General features: G+C 36.1%; 1 protein-coding gene across 4 annotated transcripts in view; it reads left to right on the forward strand.

Annotated features, from left to right (window-relative positions):
- LOC137648461 (venom carboxylesterase-6-like) overlaps nucleotides 1-17750 on the forward strand; it is a 19064-nt gene extending 1314 nt beyond the window's left edge. The window contains exons 1-12 of one of the 4 annotated variants that reach the window (XM_068381379.1): nucleotides 2572-2690; nucleotides 4299-5028; nucleotides 6460-6591; nucleotides 7193-7334; nucleotides 7983-8168; nucleotides 8984-9183; nucleotides 11195-11345; nucleotides 11697-11872; nucleotides 13279-13435; nucleotides 13647-13770; nucleotides 14048-14165; nucleotides 17530-17750. In XM_068381379.1, the coding sequence (XP_068237480.1) occupies nucleotides 2683-2690; nucleotides 4299-5028; nucleotides 6460-6591; nucleotides 7193-7334; nucleotides 7983-8168; nucleotides 8984-9183; nucleotides 11195-11345; nucleotides 11697-11872; nucleotides 13279-13435; nucleotides 13647-13770; nucleotides 14048-14165; nucleotides 17530-17628 (2223 nt within the window). In that variant the 5' untranslated portion in view covers nucleotides 2572-2682 and the 3' untranslated portion in view covers nucleotides 17629-17750. Of the gene's footprint in view, nucleotides 1-2571; nucleotides 2808-4298; nucleotides 5029-6459; nucleotides 6592-7192; nucleotides 7335-7982; nucleotides 8169-8983; nucleotides 9184-11194; nucleotides 11346-11696; nucleotides 11873-13278; nucleotides 13436-13646; nucleotides 13771-14047; nucleotides 14166-17529 lie in introns of those variants that run through there. The other 3 variants (XM_068381381.1, XM_068381378.1, XM_068381380.1) reach the window with 3 other exon arrangements.
- The last annotated feature ends 2033 nt before the right edge of the window (nucleotides 17751-19783 follow it).

The raw sequence follows: 19783 nt of genomic DNA on the forward strand, positions 1-19783 counted from the left end.
TTCCATTTGCTTACACATAAACCGAATAGTGTGGCCCATTCATTGCACATTCTCCTGTCCGTAATCCTCATACAGTACTAAGATTTCCAAACAATTCTTCTTTGCTCAATGAGTTAACTATTGCAATGTAATTGTTCAATGGTTACTTTTCTTGTGGTAAGGGTAGAACAAACTCCTTAGATTTGGTAAGTAGCTCTTCAAGGAGAAGGACACTCCAAAATCAAACCATTGTTCTCTAGTCTTGGGTAGTACCATGGCCTCTGTACCATGGTCTTCCACTATCTTGGGTTAGTATTCTCTTGTCTGAGACTCTGAGGGTACACTCGGGCACACTATTCTATCTTGTTTCTCATCCTCTCGTTTTTTTTTTTTTTAAAGTTTATGTATGAAATACCTAATTTAATATTGTTACTGTTCTTAAAATATTTTATTTTGATTGTTCATTACTTGTCTTGTAGTTTATTTATTTCCTTGTTTCCTTTCCCCACTGGGTTATTTTTCCGTGCTGGAGCCCTTAAGCTTATAGCATCCTGATTTTCCAACTAGAGTTGTAGCTTAGCTTGTAATAATAATAATAATAATAATAATAATAGTATTTGTTTACAAGATCACGCTCTCCATATACTGTCAAATTATGTAAAGCTATTGTTTTCCTCTATTCATCATCATTTCCTCCTATGCCTATTGCGCAAAGGGCCTCAGTTAGATTTCGCCAGTCGTCTCTATCTTGAGCTTTTAAATCGATACTCCTCCATTCATCATCTCCTACTTCGCGCTTCACAGTCCTCAGCCATGTAGGCCTGATTCTTCCAACTCTTTAGGTGCCTTGTGAAGCCCAGCTGAACGTTTGGTGAACTAATCGCTCTTGGGGAGTGCAAAGAGCATGCCCAAACCATCTCCATCTACCCCTCATCATGATCTCATCCACATATGGCACTTAAGTAATCTCTCTTATAATTTCATTTCTAATCCTGCCCTGCCATTTCACTCCCAATATTCTCCTGAGGGGTTTGCTTTCATATCTACTAAATCTATTGGAGTTTGTATCATTGTCATACCACGAGTGTCCATATAGTAACACTGATATCTAGTCTGATTTTTATATGTAATTTCAGGCGATTTGATTTCCAAATTTTACTTAACCTAGCCATTGCCTGATTCACTTTTTTCATTCTTTCACTGAACTCTAATTCTAAAGACCCTGTATAGGAGATCATAGTTCCTAAATACCTAAAGGATTCCACCTCATTAATCCTTTCTCCTTCCAATGGTATTTCATCTTCCATTACATATTCCGTTCTCATCGTCTCTGTCTTTCTTCTATTTATCTTCAGCCTAACCTCCTGTGATATTTCATGCATTCTGGTAAGCAAGCATTGAAAATCCTGAGGTGTTCTGCTAACAAGGACGGCATCATCAGCATACTCTAGATCTGATAAATTCCTATCACCAATCCAGTCAAATCTTTCTCCATCATCTCCGACTGTTCTACGCATTACAAAATCCATGAGGAGTATAAACAACATAGGTGCCAACACATTCTCCTGGAGTACTCCGCTGTTCACTAGAAACTCATTTGATAAGACTCCATTAACATTAACTTTGCACTTGCTATGCTCTTGATCAGATTTAATCAAATTTACAAATTTAAGATGAATTCCATAATAACGCTGGACTCTCCACAAAATTGGCCGGTGCACACTATCAAAGGCTTTTTCATAGTCCACAAATGCCATCAAAAGGGGATTTCTATATTCTACGCATTGCTGTACAATATGTCTCAAAATGAAAATTTGATCAATGCAACTTCTACCTTTTCTAAATCCTGCTCGTTCATCATCAATCTTTCTCGCCAGTCTCTTTAGAATGAGCATACTATATATTTTCATAACAACTGACGTAAGTGTTATGCCTCTATAATTGTTGCAATCAATTCAAAATATATACCAAACTTGAAATGGAGTAATTACTGAAGTGTCACTATTTGTGAATTGTATATTTCATGGGCACTTTTGAGTAATTACTCCATTATGAATATATATCAAATGTACGCTGGCATCACAAACTTCTGTTTGGTTAACTATGTTGACGATGTCAGTTCCAGGTCGTTTAGTGAGAAAACCATGTTAGGGATTTTTTTTTTTCATAATTCTATAGTTTTTTTTTTATAATCTTAACCTGTTTCCTATTTGGAGAATTGTTTTAAATTATGAAAAAAGTAATAGAGGAAAACAATAGCTTTGCATAATTTGGTAGTACAGCATATGGAGAGCGTGGTCTTGTAAACAAATACCATAATAATAATAATAATAATAATAATAATAATAATAATAATAATAATAATAATAATAATAATAATAATAATAATAATAATACATTATTGGATTTGTTTGTAAATCCGTAAAACACCAAACAAAAACTAATTTCACCACATCATTGTCAACAACACATCCGGTCGTACTTATTTATTTCGTTGTAAAAACAATGGACAATATTACGTTTCAGGAAGAGCGTAAATTGTCATGAATATTTGATGGCGGGTGGCACAGGCATTCTGATTTCGTTTTAAACATCCAGGTGTTTGTGCTCAGTAGTGATTGTGACATGTTCAGGAGAATGTATTTCGCAAAGCAATTGTGATATGTATTTTGAGCAGTAGTCTCACTCCTCGATGTCTTAGAAATGGAGAGGTTTTACTGTGATTAACATTAAGCTCATCTTTATAACTGATCACAACGGAAGACGAACAAAGCCAAGAAATGTTCATATCAACGAGAAATGTTCTGATTATGATTTGTGAGATTTGAGTTAAGTGGACCAGCTAGTAGTAGAATTAGGACTTAGGCCATTCAGTGCTTGCTGAGGTGCAACTGGGAGAGAACCTTACTTTACTTACTTCATTTTTTAAGTACTGATTTTCTGGTCCTAAATTGCAAGATCTTTTATAATTCATTTTATCGTGTACATTCACAGGCGTTCAGCATTTCACACGGGATATTGCTCATTTATTGTCAAATCTGAATTATCGAAGCACTTATAAAACAAGAAAGTCTTCAGTTTCCTCTTGAAAGCCTTAATATATTTAGTTTTTCGGATGTCTAGTGGGAACTTACTGTGTAGTCTTGGGGCTTACAGCAGATATATATCTAGGTTAAAATAATTTTAAACCATCTGTAACTATTCTCGTGTTAACACGATTTGTTGGCTGCACGATATAATAGAATTCTATCAAAAATTCGCGAAACACAGAGAACTTTCAGTAGTTACACAGGTAGCTTCTTAATACACTCTACAAGTCTAATGATCTTTTCTTCAAGACTTTTCTGCCTCACGAGGTTATGAGGTTTTAGCTATTTTATTATTTGTTACAATTTTCAGGTCCGCTAGAGAGTTCATGGGTCCTGTGACTGATCAGACAGTAATACATTGGACCCCTCTCTCTGGTTACGGATTATTTTGTCTTTACCTACCCATATACCGACTAGTCTGGCCTTTTTTCAACATTCTCCTCTGTCCTCATACACCTGACAACACTTGAGATTACCAAAAAATTCTTCTTCGGCCAGAGGGTTAACTACTGCATTGTAATTATTATGTGGCTACTTTCCTCTTGGCAAGGTTAGAGGAGATTCTTTAGCTATGGTAAACAGCTCTTCTAGGAGAAGGACACTCAAAAATCAAACCATTGTTCTTTAGAAACGTGGCTAGTGCCATAGCCTCTGTATCATGGCCTTCCATTGTTTTGGGCCTGAGTTCTCTTGCTTGAGGGTAAACTCGGGCGCACTGTTACTTATTTCTCTTCTTTTTTTTTTACGTTTTTTTTAGTTTAAACAGTATATGGAAGATCTAATTTAATGTTGTTACTGTTCTGGAAATATTTTATTTTGATTGTTTATTACTTTTCTTATAGTTTTTTTATATCCTTGTTTCTTTACCTCACTGGGCTATTTTACCTTGTTAGAGCTCTAAGGAATTATAGGAGCTTGCTTTCCAACTAGGATTATATCTTAGCTTGTAATAATAATAATAATAATAATAATAATAATAATAATAATAATAATGGTAATAATAATAATAATAATAATAATAATAATAATAATAAAGTATGTCTAGTATATATAACATGATGTGACTGCTTTTCTAAGGTATTTTTTTACACATAGAATCTCACTTTTTACCAAAATTTGATACATGGTTTGTACACCATCACAAATTCAAAAAAAAAAAAAAATCATATATAAACAATATTCTATCCCTGCAGTTCATAGCCCTACGTTAAGGCCGTATTTCATTTACAGAATGGTAGTGCTTACGACATGGATGGGAATGTGCATAATATTTCTATCGATTTCAACGTCCATAACATTCCGACTAGGCGAAAACTTTGCAACATTTGCCGAGCCATCGAACGAAACACAAGAAGTTGAATATTTGGAAGATCAGTCTAACTTTACCACGAACTTGAATTCCGTGATAGATGAAATTTTCGTCTCCTTATGGAATATTGCAAGGAACTCGTGTCAGCAAATTGAGAATGCTTCAGGATGCTGTATCCCACCTGAAGATATGGACAGTGATACAGAAGGTCTGCTTCGCCGAAGTGTGTCGCTGTGGAAAGAAGCATTGGCGCCCCTAAGAGCCGAAGGCATGACCTCCCTTTGGACTGATAAAATCGACTGGCTGTTCAATAGTGCATTGCAGAGAAAGAATAACAGTTCCCTCCTAGACACGACTAAGCGAACGTATTCCCTATGGAAAGAATTGGTATGGAGCCTAGATGAATACCTGAGGATTTCCAGGCTGAATGACACTACGATGACTCTCGAAAAAGACTTTATGATTGATTGTCCGCTCGAAACTGGAAAACAGAACGAAAAGACTCTCGGGGAAGGAGGGGACGTCGTAACCATTCATTTGAGACAGGGCGCCATCTCAAGCAGGAAGGAAGCTGCTGGCCAAGATAGGTTCTTCTACAGTTTCAAAGGTATCCCCTATGCTGAACCACCTACAGGACGCCTTAGGCTTCAGGTAAGAGAACACAATAATTCACGTGATAATTGGTGTTATGGCAGTTAAGTGTAATCGTTAGTGGCTGGCAATCAGTGCTTTAATAATTCAAACTAGACTCATGGTTTTATAGAATTCACTAGTAAACACACCTTTAGTATCCTATGTGATAGTGATAGGTTAGGATTGAATCGTTTATAGTTATACGTGCTAAGACATCAGCAGCCACTGCCTGGTTTCCCTTAGCCCTTGCTTGGATAGAGACCTGGCAAGTTCCTTGGCTCCTTAGCTAAAGAGGAAAACCCTAAATTCCCAATAATCATTTCTAGAGTTCTGAATTAAAATGTTATGGATATCTCCCACATTTTGCTCATTTGGATGACGCTATCCATAGAACAACAGGATTAAACTATTTCCAAGAATTCTGCTTTCCAAAGCTTTGCAGTAAGTTTTAATTCAAGGAAACTGATAAATCAAAATTAAGATTTACTGTTTTATCATTTGATAGATTTCCCGGGATTAGAGCCTAAAGGAAAATAGATACTTCGTTTTTAATGATTATGGCCGAGGGCTATCATTCTAATTCATAAGCTCAATGGGAATTTCCCTGCCTGGCAATCTGTTGAACGGGGGTTCGAGGCTCACTCAAGCTCGATAGTTTCTATTTCTATAGGCTCCCCCAAATCCCCCATCTTTAGCTCACAAGGATGGTGAGGTTGCAGCGACCGAAGGAACTAACAAATTTGAGCGGGACTCGAACCCCAGTCTGGTGTTCACCAGTCAGGGACGTTACCACATCAGCAGCCATTGCCTGGCCCTTCCTGGTCCTAGCTTGAAGGAAAGAGTGCTTGGCGCTGATCACACACACACACGCACACACATATACATACACACACACATATATCCACACACACACACACACACACATATATATATATATATATATATATATATATATATATATATATATATATATATATATATATATATATATGGTCAGTCTAGAGCATTGCCGTGTCCCTTACCTCTGCCATTCATGACTGACCTTTAAACCAGTAATAATATATCTATATCTATATCTATATCTATATCTATATCTATATCTACATCTATATATATGTATATATATATATATATGTGTGTGTGTGTGTGCATGTGTGTGTCTACACTAGACAGTGTATATATATATATATATATATATATATATATATACATATATATATATATATATATATATATATATATATACATATATATATATATATATATATATATATATATATATATATATATATATATATATATATATATATATAAGAATTACCAGAGATAACATGTTTTTTTCATCCACATGGAAACAGATAATTGCGCTTATCAACTTCAACATTAACAGATATAAATAAAATACAGATTTAGGAGAGGTATATCCTTTTTATCTTGTCTTTCATGAAGGATCCAGTGCCAGCACCTCCATGGAAGGGCATAAGAAATGGCAGCGTAGAGGCTCCATTGTGCCCCCAACAGGAGTTCTACATAACCGTTGGGAACGAAGACTGTCTTTATCTGAATGTGTATACTCCGAGAGTAAGTACTTTAACTTAGGGGCTGGCCCTCCTTGGTCCTAGCTTGGGTGGAGAGGGGGCCTTGGGTGCTGATCATATGTATATATGGTCAGCCTTTAGTACATTGTCCTGCTTGATAGGGTAATGTCACTGTCCCTTGGGTCTGCCATTCACGAATGGCCTCTAAACCTTTAAACCTATCACGCAGGGGAATTCTATTCACTAAAGGACCTACGTGTTCAATTTGTCGTCTTATTTCTTAGGTATTTTGCATATCATACTGCATGCCTGGCGTTTATTTGTCAAATCCATATTATCAAAACACTTATAGTACAAGAAAGTCTTCATTTTCTTCTAGAACAATATATTACTCATTTATCAAATTATCGTATATGAATGGTTTTATTACCAACAGATTTGATATTTACATAGTTGCAATTAATGACATCCTCAGTGTCCACAGTCAGCCTTTTCTGTTATTCTCTTCAATTTCAAATCATAAGCTTTGAAATTTCATTGAGCATTGAGCTCTTTGTTAATATACATAATATCTAGATTTGCCTGATATATTTTAACAATTTAAACTTTTAAAACGAACGATTTTCTCGTAATCCCAAAATCAGCCTTTCAGTTCAGATCTTCCTGTGATGGTATGGATCCACGGAGGACATTTTATACTGGGAGGCGCCAATGAGTTTCACCCTCTACCTCTGCTGACGAAAGACGTCGTTCTAGTTGTCGTACAATATCGTCTTGGAGCTTTGGGTAAAAAAATAAGTAACAGAATCAAAATCTTCTAATTAAAAACACCAAACAGAAATCTTGTAAATTGTTTATTAAGTATGTAATGTTACTTCATATATATACTGTATATATGTGTGTATATATATATATATATATATATATATATATATATATATATATATATATATATATATATATATATATATATATATATATATATAAAACAACCGCCTATATTTCAATCAAGTTCTCTTGCTTGAGGGTACATTCGGGCACACTATTCTGATTTATTTCTCTTCCTCTTGTTTTTCTTTTCTTTTTTTTTGAATTTTTTGTTATAGTTTTATATGAAAGATCTATTTTAATGTAGTTATTGTTATTAAAGTATTTAATTTCAACTGTTCATTACTTCGCTTGTAGTTTATTTATTTCCTTATTTGCTTTTCTCAGTTGGCTATTTTTCCCTGTTGGAGTCCTTGGGCTTATAGCATCCTATTTTTCCAACTAGGGTTGTACCTTAGCTGATAATAATAATAATGATAATAACAATAATAATAATAATAATAATAATAATAATAATAATAATAATAATAATAATAATAATAATAATAATAATAATAATAATAACTCGTGGTCTTTTATGCAAATAACGGAAGGAAATTTCTTAAGGATTCCTCTCAACGGAAGATGAAGTGCTGCCAGGGAACCTAGGCCTAAAAGACCAGTCACTGGCCCTTCGGTGGGTGCAAGAGAACATCCGCGACCTCGGAGGTGACCCGAGAAAGGTCACAGTATTTGGGGAAGGCGCCGGGGCTGCTTCTGTTCACTTTCACGTACTTTCACCCCGATCGAAAGGTGAGTCATTTGTTGTCATTATTTTAAAGAACATGTATTTTTTAAGGTTATTTTAGATACATATTTCGTTAAAGATACGGTAAAAAATAAGTTATTCCCGAAGTTACGTTTTCATAAATGGACATACGCGCGGATATTGATTTCTATTCCACTTAAATCTGGAAGATAAAGTTAGCCTTAGTTGAAGAAAAAATCGATTGTTAAAGTTTATAACATTTATAAATCTCCTCTATCTCTCTCTCTCTCTCTCTCTCTCTCTCTCTCTCTCTCTCTCTCTCTCTCTCTCTCTCTCTCTCTCTCTCTCTCTCTCTCTCTCTCTCTTTATATATATATATATATATATATATATATATATATATATATATATATGTATATATATATATATATGTATATATATATATATATATATATATATATATATATATATATATATATATATATATATATATATATATATATATACTGTATCCAGTCACACTTGGATTGTGGGGAGAGAGATAGGCATATCTTGGTGAGGGGTGTTACGTGTGCGTGTGTGTGCATACCTACAAAAAATATATAGCAATCATTCTTGGCGGGTTGCGTACACTGGTACATATGTATATATCATCTTGGATAATTTTTGTCGTATATGTGCACGTTATGTGTGTGCGTGAGCGTGTATACAGAGAATGGAATATGTCCAATATTTTAAGCCAGCAGATATATTCACAGATAAGTCATAGACATTATACATGCTAATAATCAGAAAGAAAATCCTTTATCAGATTTCTTTATTCTATTCCAATGAGTTAATTAAGTTTTTTCCCTCGAAGGTCTGTTCCAAAGAGTGATCCTTCAGTCGGGCAACGGGCTGAACCAATGGGCGTTGAGAACCGACCACAAGAAGGTCGCCATGGCGATTGGTAGCAAATACAACTGCACAGAAAAGGAGTCCTTTGATTCCAGCGTCCTCCTTAAGTGTCTACAGGATCTGCCACTGAATGACCTGGTTGAAATGCCTTCTTTATTTACGGTGAGTGGCTAGTCTTGACGTTTGATAAGAAAATGTCAATCAAGCTACAAGTTAAGATCTATAGCTTATTAATAAGACTAGTGTTATTGAATGGATCGGAAACGTGGGCTCTAAGACGAAAAGAGGAGACAAGCTTTAGAGAACAGAGATGAGAATGTTGAGGTGGATTATGGGAATGTCACTGCTTGGAAGATTTGTAAATGATGAAATAAGAAGAATGACAGGTGAGTGAAGTTGGTTGGTTGTTGTATTGTAGCCAACAATTCCTGTTGGCACGGGCCTTTCCCTTGTTCGGCCCGTAGGTAACCTGTAAAACACAGAAGGTGGGTTGTTAAGATAAACGGCAATTTGAAAGGTTTTTAGTTGTAGAGGCAGATGCGAACAGAGGAAGGATGATGGTGGTAGTGAAAGGGAGTCATCATGTCACGGATAGTGGTAGTTAGAAAGGGATTGTAAGGCCTTTGAAATGTAGAGATATGTTGCAGGTGGGGTTGTCCAACCCTTTACACCCTAGGGTCCCTGCGGAATATTTTAGTAGTAGAAAAAGTTATGGAAATATACAGGAGATGATGTGTATAGGGCCTTACGGTGAGAGGATAAGATGGATTTTGATGAGGATTTCAGGGGTTGTTACCTTGGTGGAGGTAGGTTTAAAAGCAGTTGTCTGTGTCTTTCTATGTTTTCGACAATTGCTTTGACCAAGAGGTGATAAAAGTGTCATGGCTGATACGGTGTGGGTACATGTTAAGGATGAATGGTGGGGGTGGGGTGAGGAGGGCTTGGGAAAAACCTTTTAGGAAGAGAAGATCGAGAGAGAGGCAGAGAATTAGATACCGAGATAAGGTGAAGGATGATATGGAGAGAAGAGATTTGGTGGTAGAGGTTCCCCTTAATAGAAGGCATTTGAGATGGCGCATCAGGCAACCGACCCCTTAATGTAGGGATAACGGTGGGAAACAAGAAGCTAGTCTTGACCTCTGTCCAATCTAATATGAGGTCACTTTCGTCTGAATCTCAGCGCTCATCCAAAGATTACAAATCATCCTCAAATAATCAGCAGCAGCAAATAGGTCGTCGGCGCCCACTTGTGTCCGAGTATTGGGTTCTGTCGTTAGCCATCAGCCTCCTATCTATGAAAAGATGAAGAAGGGTGGAGGAAACGACAGAATGCCAGTAGCTGGGTATATTGTTTTGGGTGGTCGTGGCTTTGCAACGGCCACGCACACACACTTGGCCCACATCGTTTTCACCGCGGCTCAAGACATATGAGACAGGCGGCTTCTCCGATGTTGGTTGCATCGGGCTGCCGGGTTCTTGTTATGTCAAGGCCCGCCTTGTTGCCTGCCCGACAGGCATTGCCCTCTTCCGCCGGCGCTGGGGAGCTCCGCCGTTGGGGTCTTGTTTGGTTTGATTTTGGAGTTTTCCTTCTCCTAGCCTTTGCCTACCTTAAAATAAAGGAGAAGGCCTATAGGGGTCCAGTCTTGGTCTGATCTCTCAGAACTGGCCTTAGCGGTATGGTTGAGCCTGCCAAGGTGGATAAACTACCCCACCACCATTGCCCAGCCCATCAATGAGACACTCAAGCCCCTCTACTGCAGCAAAGTGCTGGACCATCCGAATAAATAGTGCTAGAGTTATTGACTCCTCACAGGACATATGAACCAAGGAGTCTACAAAAGCCTGCTGTATCTACGACAATTTTAAAAGGAATTGCAGCTTTCCCTGACAAGAAAATACCCATTTTTACTGTAGTGTAAAGACTTATTTCGCCAAAAAATGTTAGCTTGAATAAGACTAACATAAGAATTTTGCTGGATGGTTTAAAGAGAATTTTTTCATCCAAGTACAGCAGACGACATTGAGGGCCGAGTCTCACCTTCTCATAATTTAGCCAAATTCCAGAGTGGTGGCAAAATTCCAGCAAATAGGTAGGCCTACTACTATTGAAAACAAAATAATTTAAATAAAAAAAATTGATTTAAATCAAATAAATTGAATTGTTCTCACTCAGATGATCGTGTCACTTCCGCTAGTGATGACTCCCCGTGTCGATGGAGATTTCTTGCCTGCGCATCCAGCCGCTCTCCTGAGGGAAGGAAGGTATCAGCCGATTGATATTGTCTCCGGGGTCAACATGCATGAAGGAGCTACGATAGCTTTGCGTGGGTATATGGAATTTTTTTTTTCTCTAATTAAAACGATCGTTAAAATTGAACGTGTTTCTTCTTTATCAGGGTCGCACGGTTTAATTTCCTCATCTAGAAATGTGAATTAACTTCTGTGGTTTTAGAAAAACTGAGAAAACGTAAAACTATTATCTTGCTATATATGAAATTCTGATGAAGTATACCCTACTTTTTGGAGGGTTTACAACCCTCGATTATTATAAAAGAATTCGACAAAATCATAACGTTCAACTGGCTTATGTACAGTTTTAATCACGTAAGAAATTTCGATTCGATAAACATTTTTCCCAACGTAAATTAAAATTCTTTTCCCCTGGCTTTCCCCAGCATTTGTGCTGAATCCTTGGCTGTCGCAGGATCTGATGGATAACTTTGAGATAGCTGGTCCCACTTTGATGGCTGTCGACGAGGAGGAATCTTCCGTATATCTGGCCAGGGAAATCTATCATCATTATTTGGGTAATCGGTCTATGACGTGGGACGGTGTTAACAACACTGTCAGGGTAAGTTCGTTGTTACGTTAAGTTCTCTGTCATTTATGTTAATACTGGTAAGAATCTTATTTAATTTTGCTTTTCCCCGATTGTAATAGAATTTTGATTTATTGTCATTTGTTTCAAAATTGAAAAGAATCTATTCACCAAAGTTCTTTTTAGTGCTGGCAAGAAAAAGTGCGGTATTACTCACTGCCCATTTCTTTGATGCTGACTAGGAGAACATTAGCTGTTAACTCATTTAATCCTATTAAGACAGTATTAACCATTCATTTCTTTAATACTGGTGAAGATAATATACTAGCTTATCAGTCTTTTAATATCTAATAAGATAGTATTAGCAGTCAATTTCTTGATTGTCATAAACTGTTCCTTCCTCTCATGCTCATAAGACCTTAACAAAACTTAAATAAAACAATTGCGTAAATCAATTTTAATTAACGTCGGTGGATTTTATATGAATTCTTATGCCAAGGGAGTTATTGGTCTAAAACATTTCAATCAAAGCTTCATTGCCTTAGATATATTAAACCAGGTACCCTGGTGTACTAGAGTAGCTAGGTATGGTAAATACCTTATGTTTCTCCTGGTGAATAAGTATTTACTTCACCAAAAGTATGGAGCGTGTCTCTGACGGCTGAAGTTGGAGACATAAGACTAAGCCTTCTGATAAGTTATCTTGAGTCTACTTGTTTTCTCCCTCTAAAGTGATTCAGTACAACAGATAACAGTAAATGTTCCAGGAGAGCTCAAGCCCCGTCAGGCTCTTGTTTAAATCACAGCCTCCATCAGATCGAATATATAAGACTTTCATTAGCGCACATAAAGATCGAGCTACTTTTGTATCAGAGTAGTCCCAGTTATGGTAAGTGTGTTTATAATACCTTCTCTTACTCATCCGTCTAGAAGTGTTAAGATTTTTTTATATAAGTTGATAATTTTCATTGTTTGTTGAACTGTCATTCCAGTAAGACGTCATTGTTAAGGGAATTTATTTATGTTTTGTATGCCAGTCACGATATCTAAAAAATGTATTGCTTGAGTTTGACGTTGTTAATACAGTAGTTTATATAGGACATATCTGTTTTGACGTTGTTACTTTTTTTAGAATGATTTATTGTTAATTTATTCTCATCATTTATTTATTTCCTTATTTCCTTTCCTCACTGAGCTATTTTTCCCTGTTGGAGCCCTTGGGCTTATAGCATCTTGCTTTTTCAACTAGGGTTGTAGCTTGGCTAGTAATAATAATAATAAAAATAATAATAATAATAATAATAATGATAATAATAATAATGTTTGTGGACCTAGCAAAAATCGTATTACAGTTTGCGATGAATAAGGATTTAGACAGAATACTCTTGGCTGAACACTGTAACTCTTGGAAGTTATTTGCATTTTAACCTTCTTTTCAGATGATAAGTGACCTTGCTTATAAGTGGTCTCACGCTGAAGTAACCCAGCTGCACGCTACTCAAAGTCTTCCAGGAACAAAAGTGTTTGCCCACGAGTTGCAGTACAGGGGTCAACACAGTTTCACCGACCTTTGCGGCCCAGAAGCTGGAGACCATTGTAAGATCCTTGCACTCTGAACAGTTCATCCGTTTATAAAATGTCCTAGATTGTATCATTGGTTTCGCGAACTTAGGCCATATGGATGGTACTGAGGAGATAATATCTTTGCTTGGTACTACTGGGTTACATGCCTTTTAAGCAACCTAATTTGGAGCTATTTTTATTGATCGATCACGGAATTCGTATAAACATTAGCTTATGCCAACAGGGATAACTAACGGTGACGAACTTCCTTATTTGTTCAACTACACGATGATTTCCCTACAACTCCCTGAAGATTTGGCAATCCGCAAGTTAATGGTGGACTTATGGACTAATTTCGCTCTGCATGGGTAAGGACATAACTTCTGTCCATAGATTTGAAATATGCTTAATCAACACTTTTTTTTTATGAAGCCTTTTGAAGGTGAGATTAATGAAATCTATGGCAGCATACAAGATAATTTTTACCGATGAAAATTTTGAAACATCGTCGAAGCAAAAATGGAAATACTTTTGACAATTTATGTTTAGACATATCTTACAATGTAATGGCAATGTCCTTAAGTGAGGAAATAGAAGCTCTCGCGTAGCAATTATGATTAACTGAAAATGGCTATTCTCCAACAGGGATCCAACACCATTCCATGAACTGGGAACGAAGTGGCTACCTGTTGCAGATGACACTTCGTTGCAGTTCTTAGCTATAGACTCGTCACTTACCATGCGGAATTATGACAGTACAAATGTAAGTAGAAATTGGCTAAACAGAAAGCTTTTTATAATTCTTTTTTATTTATTTATTTATTTATCTATTTTTGTTTTTGTATATTGTCTTTATGGATTCATATTACCAGTTTCTGTAGCGGCTATATTGTCGTGGTCCTGCAATTTTTAAATAATTCTTAATTCTAAGTTTATTACTAGTTCATTTCATTATTGATACCAAATTGTACAACTGAAAGTATTACAAGATATGGGATTATATTTGTCCTTTTCAATATAATATTTGTTCTTTTTGAACCTGTGATCAAGGTCTGAATTTAGTTTCCAAATCTGTATAATTAGACCTCTATTGTGATCAGGATCCAGAGGCGTAATGAGGAAATTTGGTTATATAATTTTGCCGTAATAGTGTGTGACCTATTGTCTTGGTTTTTAATCTTAGAACGTTATTTTTGGAATAATGTAGCAAAATCTAACCCGCTCTTTGCCTATACAATTTTTTTTCTCTCTTCGAAAGCGGAAATCTCTATGCCTGCCAAAATGTAATAACGTGTTGATAATCTTAAGGCCTACCTTCAGTAAAATTTTCATGAAATTCCACATACAGTTTCATACGTTATATGGTTAACAGACAAATAAAAACACTGACTAGTAGAACTGAAAGCATAGTCTCTCCGTAGGGGAGTAAATTTTCTCCCAAGCAACGTTTTCTTTCTCCAAATGGTTGGCTGGTTGATAGAAGTCGTAGGCTCATAGCCCGGAATCTGCCAACTGAGGATGAGGAATATCTCGAACCCGATAACATCTTAAAGGATAAATCGTACATAGATGATAAGATAGCTTTCTGGTATAGGATGATTAGGGAAGCCTCAGAGCTCCATATCCCATTTAAAACTTTCAGAATATTACCTTATACTAAAGAAACGGATTCCCTAAAGTTACTTCAGATCCGATTTAAGCATGCCCTGGAATTAGTTAACAACCGAGGCCCCACGCACCAACTTTTAGAGTATATTCATGATATACAAGAACGTATTAAAATAGAATCAATTGACCTCATTAATTCTACTTGGGAGGCTCTGTTAGACAAATGTGAAGGCTTTTATAAAGATCCTGCAAAATTTTGGAACATGATCAGGAAATTGTTGGGCTCAACTTCTCAACCAATAGCATACATCACCCATAATAACGAGAAGATCTATTCATCTTAAGATCAGGAGGTGATCTTCAGAGGCTTCTGGTCCAATATCTTTAGAATAGACCCAGTAGAAAATCTAAGGTTTGACCAACGACATGAGAGGCATGTCACTGAGTCAATCCGTGACCATGCTGATCATATAATACCTTATGATTCCGTAGATCTTGAGAGACTTGACGAAGATGACCCTTTCCTCAAACCTATTCAACTCCAAGATATTATTAAAATAATCAAAAGTTTTAAAAACAAAGCTCCAGGCCAGTCTAAAGTAAATAAACTTATCCTTAGTAATTTGCCAAATTCAATGCTCTCTTTTCTTTGCAACATCTTCAATGAAACTTTCAGTATGGGCTATTGGCCAGATTTTTTAAAAAAAGCAGTACTTCCCTTTGTGGGGAAAAAGGGCAGAGACCTCACCTCAGTCTCTAACTATAGACCCATTTCGTTATTAGAGACACTGGGTAAGATACTTGAGAAAATTATTAAAGAAAGATTGGAGGATTTCCTGGAGGAAAATTTACTTAACAATAGCAACCAATACGGATTTACAAGGGGTAAAGGGACCCAACTTGCATTAGCTCGTCTTTACGAATACATTGCGGTCAAGTCAAATCTTGGGGGTCGTTGTAACCTAATATCTAGGGATGTCAGCCGAGCTTTCGACAAGGTATGGCATGAGGGCCTTAAATACAAGTTAATAGAAGCGCAACTCCCAAATCTAGCTACTAGGCTATTGTGTAACTTTCTTGATAATCGAGTGGCCATGATCAAGATTAAAGAATATATTGGACCAGAATTTCCACTACTATCTGGTGTTCCTCAGGGCAGTGTTCTCTCTCCTTCACTTTACAATTTTTATATCAGAGACACCCCTCCTCCTGCTCCTGGTTGTCTGCAAATCATGTTCGCAGATGACCACACCCAGGTAATATCTATTCCTAATAAGAGCAAACGAATGCTGCAAATTAAAACAGTCAGGGAAATACAAAGAGTAAATAATTACGAAAAGAAATGGAAAATAACAACAAACTTGAACAAATTCCAGCTCCTCCCCATTTCAGCTCGCAGTCCTGCAGAAATCATTGTTGACAATGTTAGAATTCCATTCAAACAAAAGGCCACAATACTTGGGTGTAACTTTAAGAAATCAGGTATACTTTCACACGTCATAGAGAGAATAGCTGTTTCTAGAAAAACTTTTGCTAAATTGCTACGGTTTAAACATTTATCAACTAAAACCCAACTCCGTTTATATAAATCTTTAGTAAGGCCACAGTTAGAGTACCCCACCGTAATATTTGGAGCAATCAGCAAAACTTCCCTTAATAAAATGCAGGCAATTCAAAATAAGGCTTTGAGGAGAGCCTACAAAGAGAGCCCTCCCTATTACAATACAATTAGGGATTTGCATGCTCATTCCAAATTGGAGCCTCTTAATGTCCGGTTTCACAGGCTTGGCCAGAAAACCTGGGACAAACTTGCTTCAGACGATGACGACCTTTGCACCCGAACTAGAACTCTCACTACTGAACATACTCGTGACCATTTTTGGTGGAAGAGGCTGGAGCCTGGGATCAATTGCGATCCTCCTAGGCCCAGATTCATCTCATCTGATTGATTTCATTATAGATTCATTTTGCAATTAAATTGTAATTTCATTTAAGCATTACTTCAAAAAAAAAAAAAAAAAAAAAAAAACCTTCATTAACCATCATACCCTACTCAAATAACATAATGGTGACAGTCACTCAATTAACGTAATGGTGACAGTCGAATGGTGTCCTTTTGCTTGGCGTGAACCAAAAAAACCTTTCCTATTCCTTCCTGTCTCTTCCTGTCTTGAAAAAACTCTACTACTATCTAATGTCGCATGAGGGTCTGCCCCTCTCTTTTATTCTTTCCCTGTACTTCATTTTCCCCCCCTTTTCCCTTCTCCTTTCCCATCCCAGGTACCTGCCCTCGGGCTATAAACTGGATTGTATCCAGGGGTACTTATCCTTTCCCCATATTCCCCACTTCCCTGTCCTCATCGTACTCGTACTCGTACTACTATAGTTCTATAGTATAAAATTGTATTAAGGAAATACTGAGGAAGGAAGGGGAAGATAAATTAAAAAAACAGTTTGGTAAAGAAAATAGCAAAAGGTACTTCAACTGACGTATTTTCACCGGTGATTTTCTTTCACAGAGTTTGGACTTTTGGCGCAGTCTACCCACGGTGACGAACAAGTTGTTGTACCCAGAACGATTTGCCAAGTCCGAAATATTGAGTCAAACTACCCAATAAACAAGTTTCAACGGCGAATTTCTCACATATATGAAATCCATAGAAGACGCTATTCTTGTAAAACGCTCATTATCTAATATATAAATAAAACTGGATGAATTTTGATCTTAACAAGCACAGTATTCTAGAAGTTTTATTTCAGCTGTGACCAAATTGTGGAATGATCTTCCTAATCGGGTAGTTGAATCGGTAGAACTTCAAAAGTTCAAACTTCCAGCCAATGTTTTTTTTTTATGTTGAACAGGCTGATAAAGTTTTTTTTATAGTTTATATATGAAATATCTGTTTTAATGTTATTAATGTTTGTAAAATATTTCATTTTAATTGTTCATTATCTCTCATATCATTTATTTATTTCCTTTCCTTTCTGGGCTAATTTTCCCTGTTGGAGCGCTTGGGCTTATAGCATCCTGCTTCTTCATCTAGGGTTGTAGTTAAGATAATAATAATAATAATAATAATAATAATAATAATAATAATAATAATAATAATAATAATAATAATAATAATAATGCATGAACGTAAATTTATCGTATATCATCGGAAGTTACATTTACGAAACTATTTGTTCCAACTTATTGTCATGTTTTATCGTTATAAGTAGACATATCCTCCTACAAGAATTGAAATTATTCAGGTAAACGAAATGATTATTCATTATTCGAAATATAATTTCCATAGGCAATATTACATAGTCCTAGCAATCATGACAGTTCTTTTGGGATTCTAATATAAAACCATTTCTGTCTCATTAAATTGACATGTTATTACCTTACATCTTTATTCTAATTGATACAGGTATGTTTTTTTAACTTTAACCTACAGTTTTCTATAAAAAATATACAAGATGAGCGTGATGAAACTTTAAATGAAATGCTTTCTCAGATGATATTTTCATTCTGATATGCAATTTAGGTCTACGCGTGAGTTTAAATTCAACGAAAACTTTCTTTGAAATTTGGAAAAACCAATATATCCTTCTCATGACTTTTGTAATGAACAGAACACTTGGGGATGGTGGAGAAGGATTGGACTGGATTGGTGACAGGAAATTAGCTGACCTAGAATATGCCGATGACGCTGTCCTTATTAGTAGAACACTACAGAACTTGCAAAGCTTGCTTACCAGAATGCATGCAATATGGCATGAGGTTGGATTCAAGATAAAAAGAAAATGATAACGGAATATACAATGAAAGATGAAATATCATTGAAGGAGAAAGGACTAATGATGGAATCATTTAAATATTTAGGATCTGTGATATCTTATACAACATCTTTTGAATTTGAGTTTAGTGAAAGACTGAAAAAAGAAAATTAGACAATGGCTAACTTAAGTAAAATTTTGAAGTCAAAGCGCCTGAAATTACCTAAAAAAATCAGGCTATACATCACTTTAGTGAGATCGGTGTTACTTTATGAACATGAGTCGTGGTATGACAATGAAACAATATCCAATAGATTTAGTAGATTTGAAAACAAAGCCCCCAGAAGAATATAGGAAGTAAAATTGCATGACAGGATTAGAAATGAAACTATGAGAGATTACTCGAATGCCATATGTGGATGAGATCATGGTAAGGGGTAGATGGAGATGGTTTTGGGATGCTCTTCGCACTCCCCAAGAGAGATTAGCTCATCAAACTTTCAACTGGGCTCTCCAATGCAGTAGAAGAGTTGTAAGTCTCAGGCCTTCATGGCTGAGGACTATGAAGCGTGAAGTAGGAGATGATGAATGGAGTAGTATTGATTTTAAAGCTCAAGATAGAGAACTGGCGAAATCTAACCGAGGCCCTTTGCGTCAATAGGCGTAGGAGATGATGAAACGCATGATACAAGATCTACTACTACTACTACTACTACTACTACCACCATGATTCACTAACCAAATGATTAAGTATAAAAATATTGATAAGTTCACTATATATATATATATATATATATATATATATATATATATATATATATAATATATATAAAATTTCATAATGAAAACTTCAAATCCATTGATATCGGATTGCATATTTTTTTTTTCTTATGTTATTAACTGGCATTTTCTATCCCCTTTGGCAATCCAGAAATGGCAAAGCTGTGAAATGGGTGATTGACGCGCCATCTATGAATCATCTTTAAAACTATTTGACAGTGTTGACAC

The sequence above is a fragment of the Palaemon carinicauda genome, chromosome 10, assembly GCF_036898095.1.
Source record: "Palaemon carinicauda isolate YSFRI2023 chromosome 10, ASM3689809v2, whole genome shotgun sequence".
Taxonomy (NCBI): domain Eukaryota; kingdom Metazoa; phylum Arthropoda; class Malacostraca; order Decapoda; family Palaemonidae; genus Palaemon; species Palaemon carinicauda.